General features: G+C 35.8%; 2 protein-coding genes across 2 annotated transcripts; one reads left to right on the top strand and one right to left on the bottom strand.

The window, feature by feature from the left end:
- Positions 1-19745: 19745 nt before the first annotated feature.
- LOC142528465 (uncharacterized) lies at positions 19746-20663 on the bottom strand. The gene is made up of 2 exons (XM_075633517.1): positions 20534-20663; positions 19746-20236 (listed from the first exon to the last, which is right to left on the bottom strand). Exons 1-2 carry the CDS (start codon positions 20661-20663, stop codon positions 19746-19748), a joined length of 621 nt encoding a protein of 206 aa, XP_075489632.1.
- Positions 20664-25866: 5203 nt separating this feature from the next.
- On the top strand, positions 25867-26451 carry LOC142528464 (uncharacterized). The gene is made up of 2 exons (XM_075633516.1): positions 25867-26283; positions 26347-26451. Exons 1-2 carry the CDS (start codon positions 25867-25869, stop codon positions 26449-26451), a joined length of 522 nt encoding a protein of 173 aa, XP_075489631.1.
- Positions 26452-27669: the final 1218 nt, after the last annotated feature.

Here is a 27669-nt window from a genome sequence, read left to right as displayed (position 1 = left end):
AACCCACGGCTAGTTGTATCAATGAACCATTGAGGGCCACACAAGTACTAGCTTTCTAGATCCCGTTGAGAAGTAAAATAGTTCAATGTGTTGAATGGCTTATAAAGGAGTTTATAAGCGTAAGGAAAAATAGAAGTTTGACTTCTATAAGGAGAATGTAACTTTTAATTTGAGGAAGTGTTCCTAAATTAAAAGTTGGCCAAACAAATAATGTATTTGAAAATTGTGATTTTCATAAACATTATTGTGGAATAAATTAAATTAATTCAAGTGTTGATTTAATTAAACACTAGTGGGCCTAGTAGAGTCCAAATAATTAAATTAATTCAAATGTTGAATTAATCAAATAACATTGGGCCTTGTAGAACCCAATTAGAAATAATTATTAAACTAGTGGGCTTGAGTGAAATCAAGTAAACTTTAAATGGGCTCAAATGTGTTTGAGATATTTAAATAAAAGTACATGGCCTTGTAATAGTTACAAGCCCAAGTCAAAAGCATGCTAGGGAGGTGAAGAGTTGGGGATTACTTTTTCATTAAAAATTGCATGGCATGCTAAAAGTGGTTTTAGCTTTTCCCACAACCAAGACAACTCATCCTCCCCTTCATGACACATGCAATGGCCGAATTTTAGAGGGTGGTCTCTCATCATTTTTCTCTCCATTTTTTCTTCTTCAATTGTTGAGGATAGAAAATACTTCTCCTTGAAAAATCTTCTTATTTTTCTAGTGCAAAATAAGAAGGGTTCTAGCTTGCAAGTGGTGGGCCTAATTTGAAGCAAGGAGAGCTTGTAGAAGGTCATCCCATCAAGAGCTAAGATGTTTACACCTTAGTTGGAGCCATCATTAATCCATTGTGATTGATAGGTAAATCTTTAAAACACCCTATATATGACATTTTGTGTTTTTGTATTTGCTACCCACCTAGTACATGTGGTGCTCGAATTTCTCTTGCAAAAATCGAAATTTTGAGCTTCCGTTGCCTTTTGAGCACCCGTAATCGATCCCCTTTCAAGTGGTATCCGAGCTATGGTTACTATTTTGGTGTAGCAAATACATAATATTATATTGAGGTCGATTTCTAACCGCATGAGATGATTTTTGCAATAAAATAAAAGGCCATGTGAGGGGTTATTTCGGGCAGCGTGTTGCTGCCCATTTCGGGAAGCTTGGGCTGCTAGAGGGGCTGCCCATTTCGGGCAGCAAGGGCAGCCCGAGGGGCTGCCCGAAACCCTCTTTTTAAAATAAAAAAAAAATTTTGCATGTTGGCCGGAATCCGGCGACGGCGATGACGACTAGGGTTTTCAAAAGTGTTTTAGATTATCAAAGTGTCATGGACCTTGATGTTGTTGGGCCATTAGATGACTAACATATTTGTGAATTTTAAATGGGCCAAAATGTTTTTGGTGAAAAATGTGTTTTTGGGCCCTTAAGTTTAAAATTACAAAAGTTGCAAATATTTTCTCATGAAATAAATAATTGAAGTTGGACTTTAGTTATTTATAGTAAATGGTGATTTACAAGAAATTCGGTTATAAATACATTAATTAGAATGTAGACAAATGTGTTTGTATACTTTGTTAATTTAGTTTATAATCGTGGCGGTTAGTGATTGGATCAAGATATATAATATTGGATCAATTAATTATTGTGATAATTAATTGATGGTGTATGATATGTGATATTATGCATGAAGGATGATCAAAAGCCCAAGCCCAATTTGCTAGGCGTATGCTAGGATATTTTGTGTTGAATGATTGTAATAATTATCAATTTATAAAGTGGGCTTGATTTATGGCCCGTTCCCACCCCCATGAGATGTATCCCTATTTGCCATGGATATTTATTTGTAAATATTAATATAGTGGATGATCAAGATTGGAAGATGGTGGCCATGATGATTATGAAGATCGAAGACATGTAAATATTGGAAGTTAATGTAATAGTTGCATTTGCATCCCATGCATTTCCCTAGGATTGGACCTAGGCCCGTGTTTAGCTCACACGCGCCATTAGTTTTGGGGCGATTGATCATCCTTGTTTTGTTTACTGTTTATAATATATGCATGATATGTTATAAATAATGAGTATGTGCGTTATTATTATGATAATAACAAAGTTGCATGAATCCGACAAACATACGATCAAACATGACAAGCTTTTAAATAAAATTAATGATGAGACCTTTCAAAATTAAAAACCCTCATTTTGAATACGATTCAAAATTAATATCAAGCCCGAAAAGGGGAATTATAAATTTGTTTATAATTTCCATGTCTTTCATCGACAATAGGTGCATGATGAACGCTACCCGTGCTCGGGGCTCGGCTCATATTATTGGGGGGGCCCTGGGTGCCGGAAAGCTGTGACATCCATTGACATGGTGATGTGATCTACGTGAAACTCCCATGATTTCGGCTCATATTATTGGGGGAACTCATGGCGACCGTCCATTAAGGTTCAACATCGATGGGTAAGGCTTGACACGTGAAGATGAACGATGTCATATTATTGGGTCCTAATCAAACGTGAGACAAAAGTTTACGTAAAGGGTTTCATGGTGATGCAATTGGAAACTACCTTTTAGGGATTGTGATTGGCTGATATTATTCGGGATCATAATTCGCTAATTGGACCTTGCGTACCTACTGAGTAAAGGAGTTTCCCGTTTTCACTAGAGGGTAGTGAAAATGTCAAAACAGTGGGAGCGAAAATTTATAAAGTAAAAGACCATACTTTATATCTTACTAAATATTTTAAAATAGTCATTAACATTTATCTGTTTTACTTTTCAGTACAAATTTGACAATGTCTTCGATTCGCAATCCGCTGTCTGTTATTCTCGAAAAACACGTATTAACCGGACCTAATTACCTCACTTGGCTAAGAAACCTAAAGATCGTCTTGAACTCGGAAAAGATTGCATATACACTGACTGAGTCGCCCCCTGTTAAGGCTCCGACTAGCTGCACTCCTGAGGAATTGCAGACTTACAAGGATTTGTGTGACCATGACTTGAAAGCCAAGTGTTATATGCAGGCTTCTATGAATGATGAGCTGCAGAGGCGTTTTGAGGATGCAAAGAGTGCTGCTGACATTCATTTGCACCTCAAGGAGCTCTTTGGTGAGCAGACTCGGCCTCTTAGGCATGCTACAGTCAAGGAGCTGATCACTTTGCGCATGCGAAATGGGGCCTCGGTCCATGAGCATGGCCTGAAGATGATTGGGCTCTTGGACAAGCTCGTTGGCATGGATTTGATGTTGCCTTCAGAGCTGACCACCGACGTGTTGCTGTTGTCATTGCCTAGCTTATTTGATCTTTTTGTGGTGAACTTCAACATGAACAAGATGGAGCCGACCCTTGAGGAGTTGGTGAACATGCTTGTGACCTTTGAGTCCACCACCAAGAAAGAGAAGTCGGTTCTTTTTGTGGGCTCTTCATCTGGTAAGAAGACCGGTCCACCTGGGAAGGGAAAGAAGCGTTCTTTCCAACGTCCCAAGAAGAACGTGCCCTTGAAGAGGCAGACTCTGGGTCCCGTTGTGGCAGCCACACCAGTGACGGCTGACAAGACTGTTGACATCTGTCATCACTGCAAGAAGCCTGGGCATTGGAGGCGTAACTGCAGGGAATATCTTGCCCAGAAGAGTTCTGGAAACGGTATGTTCTATATTGAAGTAAACATTTCAATTAACTCTACTTCTTGGTTATTGGATACCGGCTGTGGCTCACATCTTTGTAATGATTTGCAGGTGATGGGAAGAAGTAGGAGGCTCAGGGAAGGTGAGACCTTCTTGAGGATGGGCAATGGACCAAGGGTTGCTGCCAAGGCCGTAGGAGATGTTTGCTTGTATTTAAACAATGATTTTAAGTTAATGTTAAGAGACGTTTTGTTTGTACCTGAATTGGTGAAAAACATTATTTCCATTTCTATGCTTGATAAAGATGGATTTTCTTTTTTATTTAGCAAAGGTGTTTGCAGCATTTACAAGAATGAATGTTTAATTGGTACTGGAGAACTTGAAAACGATCTCTACACCTTAAAATTGAAAGATATTCCACTAAACAATGTCCAAGCAATAACAACAACAAACAAGCGAAAACAAGATACTCTAAATTCGGCACAATTATGGCATGCTCGATTAGGACATATTTCCCTAAGAAGGATGAACAAGTTAGTGGGAGTGGGCATGTTTGATATGTCTTATATTAATGCTCTCACGACTTGTGAATCATGTCTGAAAGGAAAGATGACCAAAATTCCCTTTAAGGGCCATGTGGAGCGAGCCAAAGGGTTATTGGATTTGATCCATACCGATGTGTGCAGTCCGCTTAGCATCACCACTAAGCATGGACATGCCTACTTGATCACTTTTACCGATGACTTTTCGAGGTATGGGTATGTGTATTTGATGAAATACAAGTCTGAAGCCTTTGAAAGGTTCAAAGAATTCAGAAGTGAAGTAGAGAAACAGTTGGGACGAAGCATCAAGACACTTCGATCGGATCGAGGTGGTGAGTACTTGAGTGCCGAGTTCCAAGAGTATCTTAGGGAGAATGAGATTCTCTCGCAGTGGACTCCGCCTGCTACACCACAATTGAATGGTGTTTCGGAGCGTCGTAACCGGACTTTGATGGACATGGTTCGATCTATGATGGGGTTCACGGAGTTGCCGCCATCCTTTTGGGGATATGCGCTTGAGACAGCGGCACTGTTGTTGAACAATGTCCATAACAAGGCAGTTGATAAGACACCATATGAGATATGGATGGGTAAGCCACCCAAATATTCTTATCTTAGAATATGGGGGTGCCCTGCTTATGTGAAGCAGGTAGTGGGAGATAAATTGGATAGTCGATCCATTTTATGTTACTTTGTGGGATATCCAAAGAATTAGGTTGGATACTACTTCTATCATCCCCAAGAAACAAAAGTGTTTGTTTCTAGGAATGCAACCTTTTTGGAAAAGGAATTTCTATTGGATAGAAAAGGGGAGATGATAGAACTCGAAGAGGTTCGAGAGATACCCACAATTATAGAACCCACACCCGAAGAGCCAAGAGAGGAGATACAAGCTCCTAGAAGATCCGAGAGAGTCTGGAGACCACCTATGAGGTATGGTCTGCTTTTTGAAGAAGGCCATGATGAGCCTAACCATGGATGTGATCCAAGGATCTTCAAGGAAGCGTTATCTGATGCCGATTCATCCAAGTGGCTTGAAGCGATGGAATCTGAGATGAATTCCATGCATTCGAACCAAGTGTGGAATCTCGTGGATCCACCTGAGGGAATTGTTCTCATAGGGTGTAAATGGATTTACAAGAGAAAACTTGGGGCGGATGGGAAGGTATTGACCTTCAAGGCGCGATTGGTTGCAAAAGGATATACTCAAAGACAAGGAGTTGACTTTGAGGAAACCTTTTCTCCAGTTGTAATGTTCAAGTCCATAAGGATATTGCTAGCCATAGCTGCATGGTATGACTATGAGATATGGCAGATGGATGTCAAGACATCCTTTCTTAATGGGGATATTAAGGAAGAGATTTACATGTCTCAACATGAAGGGTTTACATCTATCGGAAGTGAGCATATGGTATGCAAACTTCAAAGATCTATTTACTGTCTAAAGCAGATATCTAGGAGTTGGAACCTCAGATTCGATAGTAAAGTAAAAGAGTTTGGTTTTACTAAGAATCCTGAGGAACTCTGTGTGTATAAGAAGGTCAGTGGGAGTGCTGTGACATTCCTGGTGCTGTATGTTGATGACATTCTACTCATTGGGAATGATGTAGGAATGTTACAATCAACTAAGATATGGTTAGCGAGTAAGTTCTCGATGCAGGACTTGGGTGAAGCATCTTTTGTATTGGGAATACAGATCTCTAGAGATAGATCAAGAAGATTGCTTGGTCTAACCCAGTCCACATACATTGATACCATCATGAAGAGGTTCTCGATGGATGAGTCCAAGAGAGGACATCTACCAATGTGTCATGGCGTGTCCCTATCCAAGTCTATGTCTCCCAAGACTGATGCAGAGATAGAGGCGATGACACGCATTCCGTATGCATCTGCGTTTGGTAGCATCATGTATGAGATGATATCTACACGTCCTGACGTGGCTTTCGCACTAAGTGTAGTGAGTAGATATCAATCGAACTCTGGTCTTCCACATTGAAAAGCTGTGAAAAACATCCTCAAGTATTTGAGAAGGACCAATAAGTTGTTCTTGGTCTATAGGGGTGGAGAACTGAAATTGAAAGGCTATACCAACTCTAGCTTCCAAAGCGATATCGATGACTCGAAGTCAACCTCTGGATTCATATTCATGCTCAATGGTGCTGCTGTCTCTGCGAAGAGTTCCAAGCAAGACAGTACTGCGGATTCCACCACTGAGGCAGAATATATTGCTGCATCAGCTGCAGCAAAGGAGGCTGTTTGGATAAGGAATTTCGTCCAAGAGTTGGGCGTCATTCCTAATGGAGTTGCTCCTGTCCCGGTGTTTTGTGACAACATGGGAGCCATCAGAAGTCCAAACACGTATTGAGAAAGTACCACATCCTCCGAGAGATCGTGGAAAGAGGAGATGTCACGATTGACAAAGTCGGCTCCGCAGATAATGTTGCTGATCCGCTAACTAAGTCTTTACCTGGACTATTATTCGAGAAGCATCGCGAATCGATGGGTTTGAAGCATATGGGCAGTTGGCTCTAGTGCAAGTGGGAGATTGTTAGAGTAGGTGCTCGTCGAGCCAAGTGTTGGCCGAGGGTTCATGTTTAAACTCTATGTATGAACAGTCTTTATTTTAATAATATTTGAAATTATTATTTTGGCACTTCTTTATCTGTATACCCATGCTAGTTGCATAGATAAAGTCCTTGAATATACAAATAGTAGAAAGAATATGAGATGCTAATATGATGAGTATCATGAACTCATATTTGGAATACTGTATATTCTAAACAGTTCCTAGTCGATTCAGCCGCCACTAAGAAAGATATGGCCGCTAGAGTTCGAAACTAGTATCTGCGATGTGAGTACCATGTTTCATTGGTATGGGACATTGTGATGTCCGAGCATGCAGATAGGTGCTCCTTGTAGAGTGCACTGAACAACCCTCCATAAAGGACTTTCCAAGTGGTTCTCACTTATCGAGTGGAAACGTCCTAGTTTATGGTTGTACACCATTAGTCCTTATGACCCGGGACAACATTGAGACTCTATGTGCTAGAATTATATTTTGACTTGTTTACCGACTCGCATGGGGTCATCAGGTGGCAAGGTTGGGTGTTCTGTCCAAACATATAGGAGTCGATGCATTGTAGTCGGGGATTCATCGCTTACCTTCGGGTATGGATATCCTATGTGTTCTCATGTATGTGTAGTATGAAATCTCTGATCAGAGTATGGTGGTAATTATGAAAGGGGTTTCATAGATTACACCATCGATGCAACTACGACATGACACATAGTATCGATTCATTGACAACTCTCGATATACCAATGGTTGTCGAATCGGTCGGGATATATGAGTTGAAGGGACCGTACTGTACGCAAACCATAATTGAATGGTTCTTGCAGGCACTATCATTTGATACCTAGGGAATCATATAAGCGATGCTGCTAAGCGTTTAACATGATTGGTTGGATACTATCAGACTTGAGTTCTGACGTTCTTGTTATCAAGAAGTTGATAATTAAGAATGAAGCAATTGGGGTATGCTCGTATAAGGACATGTTTAGTCCGAATCACATAGAGATGTGAACCCACGGCTAGTTGTATCAATGAACCATTGAGGGCCACACAAGTACTAGCTTTCTAGATCCCGTTGTGAAGTAAAATAGTTCAATGTGTTGAACGGCTTATAAAGAAGTTTATAAGCGCAAGGAAAAATAGAAGTTTGACTTCTATAAGGAGAATGTAACTTTTAATTTGAGGAAGTGTTCCTAAATTAAAAGTTGGCCAAACAAATAATGTATTTGAAAATTGTGATTTTCATAAACATTATTATGGACTAAATTAAATTAATTCAAGTGTTGATTTAATTAAACACTAGTGGGCCTAGTAGAGTCCAAATAATTAAATTAATTCAAGTGTTGAATTAATCAAATAACATTGGGCCTTGTAGAACCCAATTAGAAATAATTATTAAACTAGTGGGCTTGAGTGAAATCAAGTAAACTTTAAATGGGCTCAAATGTGTTTGAGACATTTAAATAAAAGTACATGTGCCTTGTAATAGTTACAAGCCCAAGTCAAAAGCATGCAAGGGAGGTGAAGAGTTGGGGATTACTTTTTCATAAAAAATTGCATGGCATGCTAAAAGTGGTTTTAGCTTTTCCCATAACCAAGACAACTCATCCTCCCCTTCATGACACATGCAATGGCCGAAATTTAGAGGGTGGTCTCTCCTCATTTTTCTCTCCATTTTTTCTTCTTCAATTGTTAAGGATAACAAATACTTCTCCTTGAAAAATCTTCTTATTTTTCTAGTGCAAAATAAGAAGGGTTCTAGCTTGCAAATGGTGGGCCTAATTTGAAGCAAGGAGAGCTTGTAGAAGGTCATCCCATCAAGAGCTAAGGTGTTTACACCTTAGTTGGAGCCATCATCAATCCATTGTGATTGATAGGTAAATCTTTAAAACACCCTATGTATGACATTTTGTGTTTTTGAATTTGCTACACACCTAGTACATGTGGTGCTCGAATTTCTCTTGCAAAAATCGAAATTTTGAGCTTCCGTTGCCTTTCGAGCACCCGTAACCGATCTCCTTTCACGTCAACATTCTTCCGAAGAAATTTAGTATAATATTTAAAAACACGTCTAACCCACATTGACTTTGACTAGGATCAAGTAATGTTGCTAAACCATGCACAATTGAGATATTATCCCAATATTTAAAAATTTATTTTTCATATTTAAAAGAAAATCACGCATAACAGAATCATCACGATATTCAATAAATTTATAAAACATACTGAAAATTAAAGGTAGAAACATTTTGAAGTAGGGTAGTTAATGCTGGAAAATTTCTTAGTTGCTTCTTTAAAAATTTCTAAAAAAGAAACACAATTACTTAAAATATTTCAATCATCGTCAGTAATATTAAAGACTCTACCACAATATTATTATAATATGGAGTAACTAAATCTTGAAAACGTAACAAAATACGAAGCAAGTGATATTAAAAAATTCAATATAGTTTCAACAGAAATAGGAAATTTTTAAAATTTATTCTCATTTGATTCTACTAGTTTTTTCCAATCACGTCCATGTTTTCTTTCAAGTAAAAAATTCTCACATAGTTTGAATTTTTCTATTACAATATACATATGTTCATCACATGCACAATTAACACATAAGTTGATAATATGATATGAACATCTAACATGAAAAAATTTACTATCTAAAATCGGTTTTAGTTAATCTTTAAGATATTTAATCGCAAGAGTATTGACACTCGCATTATTTAATATGATCGACATTATTTTATTTTGTATACCATAAATCTTAACAACATTTAAAACATATGTAGCTATAGTGTATGCAATGTGTGACGATTCTAAATGATCTAGAACTAAAATTCTTTTTTGCATAATCCAAGTTTAATTAATTTAATGAAATGTAACAACAAGATAAAATTCATATTTCTAATTAGTCCAAATATAAGTTGTCAAACTAACTCTATAAGAAATATTTGAAAGATGCAATTTTAGTGTTTTTTTTGGTATTTTTTTTATATATATCAAAGCAATATGTCTTAAGTGTGTGTCTAGAAATCTTGAGAAAACCAGGTTGAATAGTACATGTAAATTCAATAAAATCTTCTTGTTCAACTATTATAATAGGTTCAGAATTTGGTAACAAATTTTACGACGATATTTAGAGAAACTTCTTTTTTAATTGTGAAAGCTTTACCACTTGAAGGATTAAATTGTTGTTGGGTAGGTTTCCTACTGAATGATTCTAGCATATCAGGTCAAGTTTATGTATCTTAACTAAATGTTTTTTCAAAGTGCCGGTACCACTAGAACCACCACCTGTTTTATAAGAATATCTGGTTTTTCAAATTTTAAATTAAAAAAAGAGTTGTTTGTACCTTGTTGTTCAATATTAAATTGATCCCAAACTTTGCTTCTCTTTGCTCGGTCTGTCATTGTTCTCGTTGCCATCGTGTTGCTTGTTCGGGTAGACAATGACGTCCCTACATCTTTGTTAGGGAGTTCTATGACTTCTTCCTCCTCGTGGCCAGGTTCGATTTCATCAAACTCGGGGATGTAGCCAAAATGTTCATCAAATTTGGAAATGTTTTCACCTCCACCACTACCATGGTTTGAAGATGATATCATTAAAATTCGAATTATTTATACGAGTAAATTGCGAAATAGTAAGGAAATAATCATAAAGATAATATTGAGTGTAAATAAAATTATAGCACAATTATTGAATATACTTTCAGAAATAATAGTATAGAAAGAAATTGATTGTAGAGAAATGTAGAGTTGATAGAAAATTGATGTGTGAAAATATAAACAAAGTGATATTGTATTTATAGTAAAAAAGTGGGATAAAAAATAAATATATTTTGGGGGCCAAATTGCAAATTATAAATGTGGTATTCAATAGCCGTTGAGAGCCAGATTGCAAATTATAAATCTAACATTCAGTAGCCGTTGGGCCAACGTCAGCAATTATAGCCGTTGGCCCAAGGCATTTAATTTTTTTATAAAATTATTGGTTCGGACCCGGAACCGGTTCGAACCAAACTGAACCGGTTCAAACAAATAAAAGTTGAATTGAAGACGGTTTCACGTCCGATTCACCCATACTGGACCGGGTTCTTGTCCGAACCGGTCCGTAAAACATGCCTATTTAATAGAGTACACAGACTAATTATAAACATTAACGAGTGACTCTTAATGCAATTTCTGAACTTGTCATACCAAACCTGCCAAATTTTTGTGTCTATTAGGCTAAAGTTTAATATAGTACTACTGCGTTTTCACTCACGATGCATGCACATATATAAAAAAATTTAGTGTTCAATATTATTTTATTAAATAAAAAAATTATAAAAAAAGTTTAGTGTTACGAGTGATATGTTTATTTAATTTAAAGTTAAAAATATAGATAAAGACAAATAAGTATTTCATTAAGATATGGTAGGTAGAGAAGAAGCAAAATTTACTAAAATAGATTTGAGGATTTTTTTATTAGCCAAAAAATATAATGTCTTGTAATTTGAGAAAAAATGTATTTTTTATTTATAAAAACCAGACTATGACATCAAAATTAGTTGTTGGGATCAGAACATGATTTAGAGGAGTTGAATAAATTTTGTAAAAACATTTTTTGAGGATCGGTTCGGGGCACCTTTGAGGTGCTTCAAACACAATATTCTCCAAGAGCTACAATAGTTCTTGTTCTAAGAATGTTTATATCGATTAATTAAATCGAGTTTGATATTAAGTTAAGCGGAAAACACTCGAAGTAATAATTCGTTAAAAACACTAATATATTTTATATCATGTGTAACTGAATAACTGAAATAAAGAGAATCAATTGTGACATATATCAGTTCAGATATGGTGAAAACTGAACTGGCGGATGCTCTAACTGATCAAATCAGTTAGAAAACAGTAGTTAAACAATTAAATACAAATGATATGTTTATGGATTTTCGGAGACTTCAACTGCTCCTACGTCACCCCTTCTACGACCTCGAGTATGATCCACTAGAAGACTTTGATCTATACAATTGCTTTGTACAAACCCACTCAACTTAGGACTTACCGACCCAAGGCAACACCTTCCAACCAATACTTGTTTAACGTCTGTGTGTCAAAGACTACACACACAAGTTTATTGTCTTTGTGTAAGACTATATTTGAGTGATGGTGTGTGTGTGTGTAAGGACTGACTCTGAAAACTACTCGAAGGTGTTCTCATACATCGAGGAAAATATGCTTGTAAAACTAAGCTGATAACACGTTGAAGTGTTCCCTCTGGGCTGATTGCTTCTTCAAAGATGATAAGCATTATGCGTGCCCTCTCTATTTTTCCACACCTTTTTTCTTTATTGGTCTTCACTGATCTTCTATTTATAGGCGGGAAAATGATTGTACAGTGAGACTCAATAATTGTATCCGTTTCAGCTTGAATGTGTTACTTGAGATTCGTGTCACTACTTTTCCGACAGCTATTCTGAACATTTTTTCTTTAAGCTTTGCGGCAACATCCTTTATTGTACCTTTGATCTTACAATAACTTTTGTACCTTTGTGCACAGCTGGATTCCATTGAATAAGCTTGCCGAGATATGCAACTGATTGAATCCTAACTGATGCACCTAACTGTTCATCCAAACTGATATTCAGTTGGGCTGGTGAAATCAGTTGACTCGTCAGTTGCACTGATTTCATTCTTTCTGTTGAACTGGTCAGCTGGACTCTTCATCAGTTGAGCACTTCATTGGCTGTCTGGGCTTTTGAAAGTCTTCTGCTGAACTGCTTATCAGCTGGACAATCAGTTGAACTAATTTAGTTTGGGAAATCAGCTGGAAATTTCAGTTCACATCTGTTAGCTTCAGTTTTGGCTCATTTAACTGATCACTTTGAAGCCTAATCAGTTCTAGCTTCCTGCGCACTTGGGTAAATCATTATAAACAAAATAACAAGTTTTGTTAACATCAAAATCAAGATTGCGAACATTGAATGTTCCAACAATTTTCTTAAAAATGAGCTCCTTTAACAGTTTTCAGGCTGTTAAAACAAGTATTCTTGAACAATTATTTTACTAAACAACTAAAAGGTGAAAAGTGCGAAAGTGGTGAAAAGTGCGAAAATGGTCCAATAATGCTAGTGATAAATATATATTTAAAATATCAGCTCAATAAGTACCAACGGATGGAAAAGATAAATAACTGAAATGAAATGCGTAATGTTAATGAAACAATGATTTTTATGGATGTTCGAAGACTCAAGCTCCTACATCACTCCTTCTTCCACTTAGGAATGTTTCTACTAAAAGACTTGGCTTTACAACATCTGGTAACAACTTCAAATAGGACATCCATTGCTTACGTTGAAACTGTTAGTGGTAACTTTACAACTCTGGCTGTTTGAGAATCCTCGATTCACTTGATACTTAGAAATAAAACCAACATGTATCTGGTAACGGCTTGAGTTGGTAAAGTAGCACAATGATGATCCTTAGAGATCTGATATGAACAGTTGAGCATGTGCTTAGTGAGCGACTTGAAAATGAATAGCTTTAAGAGCGTTCAAAGATCTTTAAGATGCAGATAATATAATACGCGAATTCAAGAGCAAGAGCGTAAGATAATACTTTGAAAAGCTTCAACGGTCGGATATTCTTTTTAACGATCATTTGTACCAATTCCCCACATAATTGTCTTGTCTCTATCTATATGTACACTGCAATAAATATCATTTAATATTCCCTTTGATTTTTCCTCTTTAACTTGAATAGTTAAATATCATTTAATATTCCCTTTGATTTTTCTTCTTTAACTTGAATAGCCTTCGAAAAGTAACTTTACTTTAGACATACTAGGAAACTTTCTGTCACATCGGGAGTTGGTAGGATACTATAGTTTTACAAAAATAAGTAGTTTCAGAACAGTTGGAAAACAAGTGTTCACTTTACTTTGTATATCTCTGATCGATGGTTGGATAATAATAGTCTATATTAAAAGTTTATTTAAAAGCTTGTTTCGGTCAGAACTTTGAGAGAGATGCAACTTGAAAATACTAAATAATCTCAGAGGTCTGACTTCTTTATCAGCTGTCGGAAACATGAAATAACAAAATAATGTAGTGTCTAGTTTTCTGTAACGTCTCAATACTGTTATTTTTTCAATCGCCAAAACTTATGGTAAAATAAATATTCTAACAACTTTTTTTTGGTGATGACAAATCCAAGCTGCAAATCTATGCAAGATATTACATGAAATCGATTAACATGAGATAGAATTGAAAGAATGAATTTCATTAAGTGAATGGAATTTCAGTTTTACAATTAAAAAAATACACATATTGTAAGATCATATCTCATATAGCCTGAACTGCTGCTGCCACATCTTTTTTTTCCTTTTGTCTTCTTCTTCTTCTATTATTTTTCTTTCTTCATACCTGACCCTCCCAGCCTACCAGTTATGCTCTTGCATCTTCTTGTACTCTGCTTCTGTCTTTTGTCATTATCATGCTTCATATATTCTAAGATTTCTTGCCGCCGGACGCCCATGGAGTCAAACAGTTCATCCATATGATGATGAATTTTAGCTACTTGGGATTGCAGCTCGACTTCCATATTATTCTGAACACAAGAAATTTGAGCTATTAGTTCAGTGTTTGTATTGACAGTTTGATTCTTGATATTATTTTGAGTAACAACATAAATTCAAACTTGAGACTCAATGGCGTTGATATTCTTCATAATTTGGCTCTTGAAGCTGCAAAATATTATTTTGTGGGCAAAATTATTGATCTCAATATCATTGACAGAATGGGAAATATTGACTAGCTGAGATATCAAATGATCAAATGACGACTTTGTAGGGGATTATAATTTTTTTTCAAGAAATATATCTTAAGAATAGAAGAGGGGTCGACTTGAAGTTCTAAAAGTTGATCAGTTAAGGATGGAATCGGTTGGACAACATCTTGCTCTTGTTGCATCATTTCATCTTCGTCTTGGATAATTACAAGTTTAGATTGAACTTGTTATAGAAAATCACTACAACTACAATCTCCTTACCAGGCTATTCTTTAGGAGAGATTACTTGAGCTTCATCTATCTCTTCTAGAATCGGAGATTTTAGGTTCAAATCATTGTCTTCTTAGGAGTCTTCTATCTCGATGACTAGATCTGGAATGATCAGAGAGGATGGAACCATTTGATAAGTCTCAAAAATCAATCGAACTACTTCGTCCATGAAGGTTAGAGAAACCTTCAGAAGGTCTTCAGAAATGATCAATTTTGGAAAAGAAGAGAAAATAACATTTTCATCAATAACAGCTTGGTCTTTTGGAATTTAAGACCGATCCACCAAACCACCAGTCTGATCCTTAACCACTTCAGAAAAGTGTTGAGGGATTACTTCCATGTGAGTGGTTATCGCAACATCTTGGATCTTTTCTTCTGATTGAACGACTTGACCTTCAGAGGTTGGCCTCTACACTTCTTAAATTTAGGTTACAGGCCATCTTGAATTTTTCCTAATTAAAAACTGCAGAAATGTCTTCTTCTTCTTCTTCATCCTCTGGAAGCTCATATTCTTGGCGCTTCAACTTTACGTTCATAGACCAACAAAGTGCATCCATTTCAATTTGACTAATGATGGCTGCATCATCTTTTGGGGATTGGACTGCGAGCTACAAAATTCTGATGCCTTTGTTGAATGAGAAGGCGCTTAAGGCTCTCCTTTAGTTCCATCTCGATGTAGCCTCGTCGTTGGAGAGCTTTAGAGATAACTTGGATTTCTACTCATTTTATCATCTTCTGTTCTAGGGCAACAACTTATTTTACCATTTTTTCCTTCTGAATTTTTTCAAAATGGACAATAGTCCGAAAATCTACCCAACTATTGAATTCTTCCATTTTCTTCTTGGCACTTCGATCGACTTGTTCCATAGTTAGTTTTATATCTATTTGCACATTTTAAAATTTTTGGGCTGACACAAGGATTTCTTTTCCTTTGACCTTGGGATCTATCAGAGGTATTCCGGATCTCACAGATTAGATATCACGTTCAATGATTGTTACATCCTTTGACAATAAGAAGATGGGAATGACTAGTATTGGAGAAAGAACAAGGAGAGTGTTTACATGCTTGATCAGCTTGATTCTCCTAACCTTGGACTTCTCATCATTCTCCTTGATCTTCTCAGCCTTTTCCTTAGACTCTTTTTTACTAGCGCTGAAAACCTGAGTAAAAAGGACATTCTTATGAATCAAAATATAAGACCAATTTCATTTTGTTCTCTCGAGCCGACATCATGGCCTTGCCAACTAGTTTCTTGGTGTCATTCTTCTTCTTGAGAGTCTGCTCTTCACCATCAAATTTTTTTTCCATTTGGAACATTTTTCTTCTGTTACACTTCAACTATGTTTCAATCTAACAACTTGACCTTGTGGAGTTTGGTCACATCCACCAGTTGTACTTTCATCTATTCCAATAAATGGGATAATACCCATTTTCGTCCATATTGTTTAACACTTTTCCCATTTCAGTCTTTCTTCATTTTTGACTGCTTAAGTAATCCTTCCTATTTTCAAAATCTTCCCGAATTGGTCCCTGTCGTTATGTTGACGTTAAGATTAACGTTGTCCCACATCATGTGGCTCTGACATGATCATTTCTTTGTGAAGGCAGTCGATTACTCCTTCTCATTTTACTCGCCACCTCTACAACAACCCTAATCCCCAAATTTACAACCCTAATTCCAAAACCACGGCGAATATAGAAAACTTAGCAATTCTAGATTCAATCTACTTCAACATCTGCAATGGTAAAGGTTTTTCATTATTTTCCATGATTTTGCTGTAGATTCTCGATTAGTATGTTCGTAGCATTCTTATTTTGTGATCGTTTATGTTATTTTGAAGTGGATATGAGTTGATTCTAAATGGTAAATGGAATATATATGTGTATATTGTATCTCAACATTTTGGAGTATAAATTTCGAAGGTGGTTTATCAATATTTTTCTAATTTGTTAGGCACATCTTGGTAGAATAATTATAATTCTTGGATTTATTTTATTTGGTGTAATTTTATGTAATTCTCCTACTTAGTTATATTTACTTTTTGATTTTTGTGAAATTTTTCAACAGATTACTAGCATGATTATTTTATTACAAATTTAGTGTGTATTTTGTAACTTTCCCTGTGATTTGCTTATGTGATTATCATGTTTAGTTTATGAATTTTTTTTAAAATTTGAAAATTCTTATTTAATGTAGAGGAAAACATATGTTGTATTTGTTGGACGAAAACCCGGTGTTTACGATAATTGGGAGGAGGCTCAAGTGCAAGTGAATAAATACAGTGGAGCTTCTCACAAATCCTATTGGACTAGAGAAGAGGCATTGAAATCATTCGATGAGTATATGATGAAACAATCTGCTGGAGCTGCTACTAATAACTGTAACGAGGCAAAATATTCAAGTTCAACATCTGATGCAAGTTCGAGTAGAAAACCAAAAGAGTATGAAAGAATAGCCCACTTAGTAGATGCTCAAATGGAATTGGAACGTGAGAATCGCAAAAATGCATTGAAAATGGAAGAGTTATCTAAAGAGCTCAAAGAAATACTAGAGTCTCTACACCTTGGTGAAGATAAATAGAGTAGTTATTGCTTCTGTTGGTGGCGCTGCTAATGAGACACATCTAAGTGAGGAAAGGAAAGAAGAGAAGGAGGAGAGTGATGATGCATGTGTTTCTATCATTTTCGATTATGTTGCACTTGTGTTAAAACTAAGTTTGTTTTTTGGATTATGGGATTTGAATTAAGAATGCAACAATCTGTCTTTAACATTGCCTTGAGTAAGATATTTAATATTCATCTTGTGTTTTCAACTGTGATTGGCCATTCTTTGTGTCCAATTTTTCATTTTCATTATTTTTTCAAATTGTTACAGGTGGAAGCTTAGCATAATTATGTTTTGCTATTTCCTTTTTTTTATAGTTCTAAGAATCTGCAGCTACTTACTATTTTATAAGGAGAGAAATGCCGAACGAGGGATTAAGAAAAATAGAGAACCATTCCATGAAAAAAAAGAAGGAAGATGCATACCATTCCAAGAAAAAAAGATGTATTAAGAAAACTCAAACAGAACCATTCCAGAAAAAAAAAACAACTCAATGATTCCTTAAAGCTACTAATTTCATAACCACAACATTCACTTCCACAACCATTAAAATCCAACAAAAAATAAATAACATGTCCATAACCACTACTTCCATAAAATTTAGAATCCAACAAAACAAGATAACATGTCATCAACCACTAGTTCCAAAACCATTCAACAATTTTTTAACATCAGGTCTCTGATTGATTTTTCAAGATTTTGATGATGATCCAGTACCCATTTCCTTTCCGGCATCTTTCATCGAACGAGATCCACTTGATTCTATCGGTGTTTTTTTTCTTTGATCATCCAATGAAGCTCTCAAATTAGACACAGTTACGAAGTTCCTTCCGCCTTTCACAATAACATATGTTTGTTTGTTCAGTACTTTATGGACCTGAGAAAAAAGATTATATAATTGAAACATATCCAACTCACAAAAATAAATGTAAAAGGTTTAGTTGCACTTACATTAACTGATGAGATTCTGTTAGAGCTACCAGTAATTGTTACTCCAGTTGCTCGTTGTCGTATTACCTGAAAATAATCATTTAAATCGAAAAACTTTTAAAAAAATTATTGTCACTTAAAATAAACATAAATACACAAAAAATAGTTGATAACCTGTAGTTTTTTTCTTTTTTTGAATGCTGCCTCAACACGTTCTGCGGTTTTATTGGATATGAATCTTTCGCTTTCATCTGACAGTGTGTCGCCTTGTGAAGTCGCACCAAGCTCGGCTTCATTGCATGTTTGTGGTGCAGATTCTATGTCACATATTAAATGATAAATATTTTTTTGCTAAAAATTAAAATAAGAATCTTAAATAACACAAAAGTAACTACTCAACATCACCTATATCCATTTCATTGTAATTTTGTGGTGTTTCGGTTTTACCTCTGTCCATTTCATTTTTTTCTTGTGTTGCCTTATCTAAACCACTTGCTTTAGATATGTTGCAACTCCTTTGATTGTGTCCAAACCCACCACATGTCCGACATTTGTTGTTTCGTTTCACACCTTTTAGCTTTGATTGTCTTGAAGCTGGAACTTTATCAGGTTGTCGCCTTCTCAACTTAGCTGGCCTACCAACTTTTTCTTTATAAATAGGTGGTAACGAAGGGATTAACTAGCATTCAGGCCACAGGGCTGGTCCATTAATGGGCATGATGGATCGCGAGTAACACTGCTTGTATTTCAAAACACTGTAACAACGATGTACATAAGCCTCCGGGTTCTCTTGCTTAGACCAAATAGCACTAACAGCATGTGGACATGGAATTCCAGTCAAATCTCATTTCCTACAACTGCAACTCATCCTACACAGGTCAACAGAGTGCTGCTGGTGTAATCCTGTGATCTGAAAATGTGTCTCATCAGCCATCAAAGGACTAAAAACAGCTGCTTCCTTGCTATTCTTTGCCAAGACAACTTTAATTTTTGGACACATCATACCATCCCATTTCTCAGCCTTTTCTCAGTTCGTTTGAAACCTTACCATCAACAAATTTCTTAATGTTTTGAACATTGAAATGATTGGTTTTTCTCTTGCATCTAAAATCATGCTGTTGAAACACTCACACATGTTGTTAAGAATTATATCACATTTTGGAATTGTGCTTAAGTATGCCTTGGACCAATGTTGTTCAGGTTTTTTTGTCAACCAGATATATGCATCATGATTAATCTTCTTCAAGTCTTCCATCCGCCTTTTGAACTCTTCAACTTTTGTCGCCCTAGCCGCAACCCAAAGAGCATTTTTTATCGCCACACCTATGAATCCATCAGATTTCATGTTGGTGTATAGATGCCTTACACAAAATTTATTTTCGGCATTTGGAAAAAAATTCTCAAATGCAGGAATCAAGCCTTTTTACTTATCAGACATGAAGGTCCAACCATCTCGATTCTCAAAGACAATATCGTTATCCAACAACCGCATAAACCACATCCAACTATCCTTTGTCTCTCCTTCCACCAATGCATAAGCAATAGGAAAAATGTTGTTATTTGGATCTAGGCCAACTACTGTCAACAACTGCCCACCACTTTTGGTTTTCAAAAAACATCCATCAGCTCCAACCACAGGTCTACAAGACTCTTTAAAACCTTGTTTACAGGCCGTAAAGCACACATACAGCCTCTGAAATCTTGGCCCATCATCTTCATCAGTCAGTTTCAGAATCACAGAAGCAACTTCATCGGACCTTTTCAGTTCAGCACAATAATTTCTTACTCGGCTAAATTGTTCCGCTATGCTACCATCAACTAGCTTCAATGCTTTTTTCCGACCCAAATAAGCTTGTTTATATGTGAGGGCTACATTCAAAGTAGATTTAACCTCTTCTCTAAACTCTCTGGTACCTAACATAGGATTTGATTTCAATTTATTCACAAAAGTTTCACCTAACCAGCTTGACTTGATGTTTTTGTTCTTAACATTTCAATAGCAGTTTTTGTGCTCAGATTCAAATGTCTTTATCTGCCAGCAACTGTCCTTATTCATTAATGACACATGAATAACCCATTTACATCCTTGATTTTTGCACATATCTCGAAGCCTACTTTTGTCATTCTTGACAAAGTTCACTACCATCCCTCGTCTGATACAATGACTTTCTATAGCAAACTTTGCCTCTTTTTTTGAATTAAATATCATACCAAGCTTCAAATCAGGATTTTCCGAATATTCAAACATTTGGAATTTTTGTGGATCTTCCTCTTCAGAATCAAATGCACTCTCTAACTCATCACTTTCTGCACAATCATCATCTCCTTCATCACCTTGCATTTTCTCAAACAAATCGTTGGAAATATCACCATCAATGACTATATTTTTCCCCTTCCCTTAAAATTTCCATCTTCTTCAAAATCAAATTCACTATCGTTAAATTTTGCATCATCTTCATCATTGATTCCAACCCTTGTTTTCGGTTCAACTTCTTTTGGTTTCTCTAAAACACCAGATGCATATATCTGATTTATTGAAACAAATTCATCATGTTCAATATAAATTTCCACTTCAAAGTTTTTGGGGACGTGGTTCCTAATTTCACCCACAGCATCATCACTTTCCAAATATCTACTATTGTTCAAAGATTTACCGATTTTGTGCCAAAATCTGAACCTATCTTTCTCCAGGCATCTTACTTCCTTAGCATAACCCCAGAGTTCAATCAAGCCTATCTTATCCATATCCACAAAATCAAAGTATTCAGTACTCCCACCTTTGTACATTTTCCTCTTGCGATTGGTTTCCATTGAACCATTGTAGTATAATTTAATTGTAACAAGAGTGGGTTCTCGCATCCAGCTTAACAAACAGAATATTAACATAAGTACATGTGATAAATCTCAATAAATTTATCCACAAAGTCATCACATTAAAAAGGGAAACATTACCATAATTCGGGGTGAATTCAAGTGAATATTTACTTCTTTTAGCCATTACCCCGCCTTCCACTTTAGCAAATCTACCAATCTATAATTTCAAAAAAAACTGTGAAATTAAAATTTGCGTCAACAACTGCAACAAATTAATCAAGGAAAGCTTGCTTACTTCTTTGAAAACAGTATACTTCTTCAAGCAATCAGTGGTGTCTCCAACCATTCGCACTTCCCTTACCTTCCATCGTTTGATTTGGGGATTAGGGTTGTTGTAGAGGTGTGGAGTAAAATGAGAAGGAGTAATCGACTGCCTTCACAAAGAAATGAGCATGTGAGAGGCACATGATGTGGGTCAACGTTAATCTTAACGTCAACATAACGACAGGGCCCAATTCGGGAAGATTTTGAAAACTTGAAGGATTACTTACACAGTCAAAAATGAAGAGGGACTGAAATAGAAAAAGCGTTAAGCAATAAGGACGCAAATGGGTATTATCCCCCAACAAATAAGAGATAGAAATTGCAAAGCATGGACACCGATTCTCTTTCTTTACCAGTTTTGTGAAGATTTTAAAAAATATATATGACCAATTGATGTCAGGCTTAGAATCGATGGAAGCCATAGAGAGAAACTTATCAGTAGTAATCTTATCAAAAGCTCAAACTTTGACTAGAAAAATATTTGCTTACAATGTAAGCCAGAAACCTATAATTTGGCTTAAATTACTTCTTGTGGGTGGTGGTCTTATCCAAAGGAAAGCCCGAGATGGTAAACTGGATCTTCCATGGATCAGAGTTTCCATCTGGTAGAGAGGAAAAAGATGTAAGTTCGAATTCTAGTAGGTCGAACATTTTAGCAAATAGTTTCTGGGATATGTTAAAACTCATCTCACCCATTGTGCAGAGATCTGAGCCATGCTCCATCTTTACTGTCTCAAATAGCTCATTCAAGGATGTCTCTGATTAGTGAAATCAACAACCAAGAAACTTGCAGAGACCAGAGCCTTCTAACAGCTTGAACATTGGCATCATAACATCGTCCTTCATAGATAGGATGAATACAAAATTGATTGCCAAGGTTTTTTCAGAGTATTAAGTAATTTTGAAGTAATTTGGGTGTAACATTTCAATGTGATCTGCAGATCGGTTAGAACACAAGAAAAGAAGAGAGAGAGAAAAAAAAGCAAGAACACAAAGAGTTTGAGTAGGCATGTAATCAGAAAAATATAAAATTGGTGAACTTGAATCATATATACAATCTGATATAATAGACATGACATTCCACGTGTCTTTATGTCATTAACTGAAATTTGAAAAGTCAAAAAATGATTTTAGATGGTTAATATATCCGAGTAAAAATAAACGTATTTTGAAATTGGATAATAACATTAATAAAAATACATATGGAATTAAATTATTTCAAAAGTTGAGCTATTTGAAATTGGACCATTCAAATAAGATTAATTTATTTGAGAGAGAATCAGTTAGAGCAAACTTCTATACACAAACTCCAGCCGTACTGACTTAATATATTGTTTTACCAGATCTAATTTTGTTCCCCATAAATTTATACATTAATTCAAATCAACTAAACCAAGCACATTACAAAAATAAGAAAGCTTAGCGTCTGGTAGCGGTTTAATGAATATGTCAGCGACTTGTAGGTCTATTGAGATGTACTCCAGCCTGATGTCCTTCTTGATGACTCGATCTCAGACAAAATGATGTATGATGTTAATATGTTTGGTCCGAGCATGAAGAAAATGATTGAAAGTGATTGCTATGGCACTTGTGTTATCAAAAGAGGTTGGAGATTCAACTACTTGAATTCCATAATCTCTAAGTTATTGCTGAATCTAGAGCAATTGTGCACAACAACTCTCAGTGGCTGGATATTCTGCTTCGTCCGTTGATGTGACAATAGAAGTTTACTTCTTGCTGAACCAAGAGATTATTCAATCTCCCAAGAACTGACATGAACTGCTTGTGCTTTTCCTATCAATTTTGCAACCTATATAATCTATCTGAGTATCCATGAAAGTTAAAACTTTAGTCTTTGGGACATCAAATACCCACACATGGAGTTTCTTTAAGAGATTTAAGCACATGTTTAGCTGCAGTATAATGTGATTGCTTAGGATTAACTTGATTGAAGAGCTCATTGAGGGTTTTGATAACAACACAATTCTCCATGCAAAAATTTTTTAATATACCTTCTGTGTACTTGGTCTGCCTGATGAAAATGTCATTTTCCAGCAGTTTGACTGGCAACTCAAGAGAATGTGAGTTCTCCCATCATACTCATTTCAACTTGAAAAAATTTCTCACACAATTTAGGATTAGTGGAACTAAAATGATGTCATCAACTATATCTGTAAAAGTAAAACATGATCACCCTCAAAAAATTTAGATAGTGTCTTCTCTATAGTTCTAATTATAAAATCATGATCAAGTATGAACTTAGACAATGTATCATACCATGAACGAAAAGCTCGTTTTAGAACATACAAAGTCTTATCTAGTTTGTAAACATAGATATGGTTAATGTGATTAACAAACCCTGGAAGCTGTTCAAAATAAAATTTCTCATTTAATATATCATGAAGAAACATTGACTTAACATCGATTTGATAGAGCTTAAAGTCCTTAAAGGCAACATATGCTAGAAATATTCTAATGGCATCAAGTTTGGTAATAAAAGCAAATGATTCATCAAAATCAATTACTTATTCATGTCTATATCCTTGACCTACTAGTCTAGTCTTATTTTTTATGACTTATCCACTTTCATTCATTTTATTTCTAAATATCCATCTTGTTCTAATTACATGTTCATTAGCCGATTGGGGAACTAAGTTCCATACTTTGTTTCTCTCAAATTGATTGAGTCTCTCTTGAATAACACGTATACATTTAAAATCTTCTAAGGCTTCATATATCTTCTTAAGTTCAAGTTGGGAACAAAGGCGGCATGCAAGAACTCATCTATCATTTATTTTCTAGTTCTAAGAGGAGCGGTTGAATTACCGATGACCAACTTGAGTAGATGATGTTGGATCAATTTTATTTTTATGGGCTTATATGTGAATAATTATGTGTGTGGGTTGTCTGTTAAGTTAAGCCCAAAATAAAGTGATCAAATAAGGTTTCGGGTTATTGGGCTTTAATGTATCTAATAGATTGTGGGCCTTTAATGTGTAGAGACATAAGTGTAATTTTTGTTTTTATGATGGGCTAAAACAGAAATATCGGAAGATAATAATAAACATTATCTATAAATATGGGTCATGGTCCCCAGATCTCGCGTTATCACTTTCACTATTCTCTCCCACATTAAGAAAATAGTTCTGAAGAGAAACTAAAGGATTCTCTCAAGGAAAGAGCGCGTAGATCTGGAAGATCAAGACACATTCTAAAAAATTCAGGATTATGGCTTCAGGTATGTTCCGCTTAAGATTTCAGTCAAATTCTTAATGATTTAGCGTGATGGATTCTGCAGTTTATGGGTTTTCCCCAACAAATAGTATCAAAGTCATTCATGTTTGAATCATTGAGATTTGTGTAAAGTTTTGGATATTATTTTGATCCAGATCCGAAAAATAGAATTTTGTTTAATTTTTTTTGATATGGCTTCAGATCTGGAAAATATATTGATATGTTTTCAGATCTGAAAATATTTTGATATGGTTTCAGATCTGGAAAATATTTTGGTTGAAAACCAAATCTTTTAAAGTTTTAGTTTTTGTAAAAAGATTTGGTTGTAAATTTTAAATATTTGGTAGAAGATTTCGATTTTCCTTCCAGTTTTGTTCAACAAAATATTTTAAAGGAAAATCGAAAATTCTGATTAAAGTTTTTGTTTTTTTTAAAAAAAGGGTACTGATTCGGGCCGGGTCGTACGGACCCGGGGCGACCCGACCCGTACGGATTCGGGTCGGGTCGTACGGAAGGTCGACTCGACCCGTATGGAATTCCCAAAAAAATTTTTTTAAAAAAAACTTTTTTCGGTTCAGGTTTATTTGGTTAAGGTTAAAATATTCATTAATTCAAATAATGATAAGGTTATATGTATTTTTAAAATTGATTAATTGAAATAAAATGTCGCCAAAGTGACCTCTTTTATGAAAATTAATTTTATTTTGAAATACAAAAGGTTTTTTGGTATATGTGGTTTATATGAATATTGATCGGCCCAAAGAAAGGTTAATATTTAATATAATTACATATGCACTTGTGGTGGTAAACATGCGATAGTTGTTCTGTTTTTCATGTGAATAATAAATCGGCCCAAAGGAAGGTTGTTATTTGACATGATAGTTACTATCAGTGTTTGACTGCTGCGCCAGGATATCACTTACAAGTTAATCTTTTGTCCAAAGATGAAACATTAATTGAGTGCTCGATATTCTGTTTATGGGGTTTACATTATTTGAATTTATTGATTATTTTATTTGGATATTTTGTTGAGCATGCATATTTGTTTTTTTTTTGTTCTCTGTTCAGATTTGACTCCTGCAAATATTCACTCCAACATAAATTCTATTCCTATGTTAAATGGCTGTAATTTTAAATCATGGCAAGAGAATTTATTAATAGTTCTCGGAGTCATGGATTTAGACCTTGCGATAAGGGTTGACTCTCCTTCCGTCATTACGGATCAGAGTACCTCTGATGAAAAGAGGGAGTTTGAAAGGTGGGAGAGATCGAATCGCATGTGTATGATGATCATGAAGAGGACCATTCCAGAAACATTCAGGGGCACAATGTCTAGCGACATTGCTACAGCTAAGGCTTTCCTTCAAGACCTCGAAAAGAGGTTTGCTAAAAGTGAAAAGTCTGAAATTGGTACACTTTTGGCAAGCTTAGTTTCAATGAGGTACAGAGGTAAGGGCAACATCAGGGAGTACATTATGAAAATGTCTCATCTTGCTTCAAGGTTGAAAGCACTGAAGCTTGACCTCTCTGAGGACTTGCTGGTGCATCTGGTTTTGATATCTCTTTCTCCTCAGTTTAACCAGTTCAAGGTGAGCTATAACTGTCAGAAAGAGACTTGATCTCTGAATGAGCTCATCTCGCACTGTGTTCAGGAAGAGGAAAGGTTGAAGCAAGACAAGACAGAAAGTACTCATTATACCTCTACCTCGAAGGATAAAGGAAAGAAACGAAAGGATAAGGAAGCTGCGGATACATAGCCTCCGAAGAAACAACAGAAGAATCCAAGTGATTCTCAAAGTTCGGGTTGTTTTTTCTGTGGCAGTTATGGGCATATGAAGAAGCAGTGCAGTAATTATCACGCTTGGAGTGCTAAGAAAGGTATGCTTTTGAATATGGTTTGTTCTGAGGTTAATTTATCTTCAGTGCCTAGGCACACGTGGTGGATAGATTCTGGTGCAACAACTCACATCAGTGTGTCTATGCAGGGTTGCCTGGATTGCCGAAAACCAAGTGATGCTGAAAGATTCATCTATGTTGGTGACGGCAAAAAAGTTGAAGTTGATGCAATAGGAAAATTTAGATTATTGTTAAAGGCTGGAATATATTTGGATCTTTATGAAACATTTGTTGTGCCGTTTTTTAGACGGAATTTGATTTCCATTTCTGCATTGGACAAATTTGGTTATTCTTGTTCTTTTGGAAATTGAATATTCAGTTTATTTCTCGATTCAAAATTGGTTGGTTCTGGTTCTTTATCAGGATACGATAATCTTTATTCTTTGGATGTTATTGCTTCATTTAATGAATCCCTGCAAACAAGTAGAGGCACTAAAAGAAAATTAACCAGTGAGAATTCAGCTGCGTTATGGCACAAAAGATTGGGTCATATCTCTGAAAAGAGAATAAGGAGACTCGTGTCAGACGAAATTCTCGAACCTTTAGATTACACAAATTTTAATAATTGTGTTAATTTTATAAAGGGAAAACAAACCAACAAAAGGAGATTTGAAGCCAACAGGTGTTCAGGCGTCTTAGAACTTATACATACTGATATTTCTGGACCATTCCCTTCGGCTTCTTGGAATGGTCAACAGTATTTTGTAACGTACACAGACGATTTTTCAAGATATGGCTTCATTTATCTAATTCATAAAAAGGCACATTCATTGGATGTGTTCAAAAACTATAAAGCTGAAGTTGAAAATCAACTTGGCTTAAAGATTAAAAGCATTAGATCTGACCGTGGTGGTGAATATTATGGTAGATATGACGGTTCAGGTGAACAATGTCCAGGACCTTTTGCTAGATTCCTGGAGGAATGCGGTATCGTCCCACAGTACAATATGCCGGGGTCGTCCACTATGAATGGTGTTGCTGAAAGATGAAGCAGAACGCTTAATAACATGGTGATATGATCAGTCATTCTACCTTACCGGAATCACTCTAGGAAGAAGCACTAAAGACCGCAACATATA

The sequence above is a fragment of the Primulina tabacum genome, chromosome 16, assembly GCF_025594145.1.
Source record: "Primulina tabacum isolate GXHZ01 chromosome 16, ASM2559414v2, whole genome shotgun sequence".
Classification (NCBI taxonomy): domain Eukaryota; kingdom Viridiplantae; phylum Streptophyta; class Magnoliopsida; order Lamiales; family Gesneriaceae; genus Primulina; species Primulina tabacum.
This window is presented reverse-complemented; position numbering and strand designations above follow the sequence as displayed.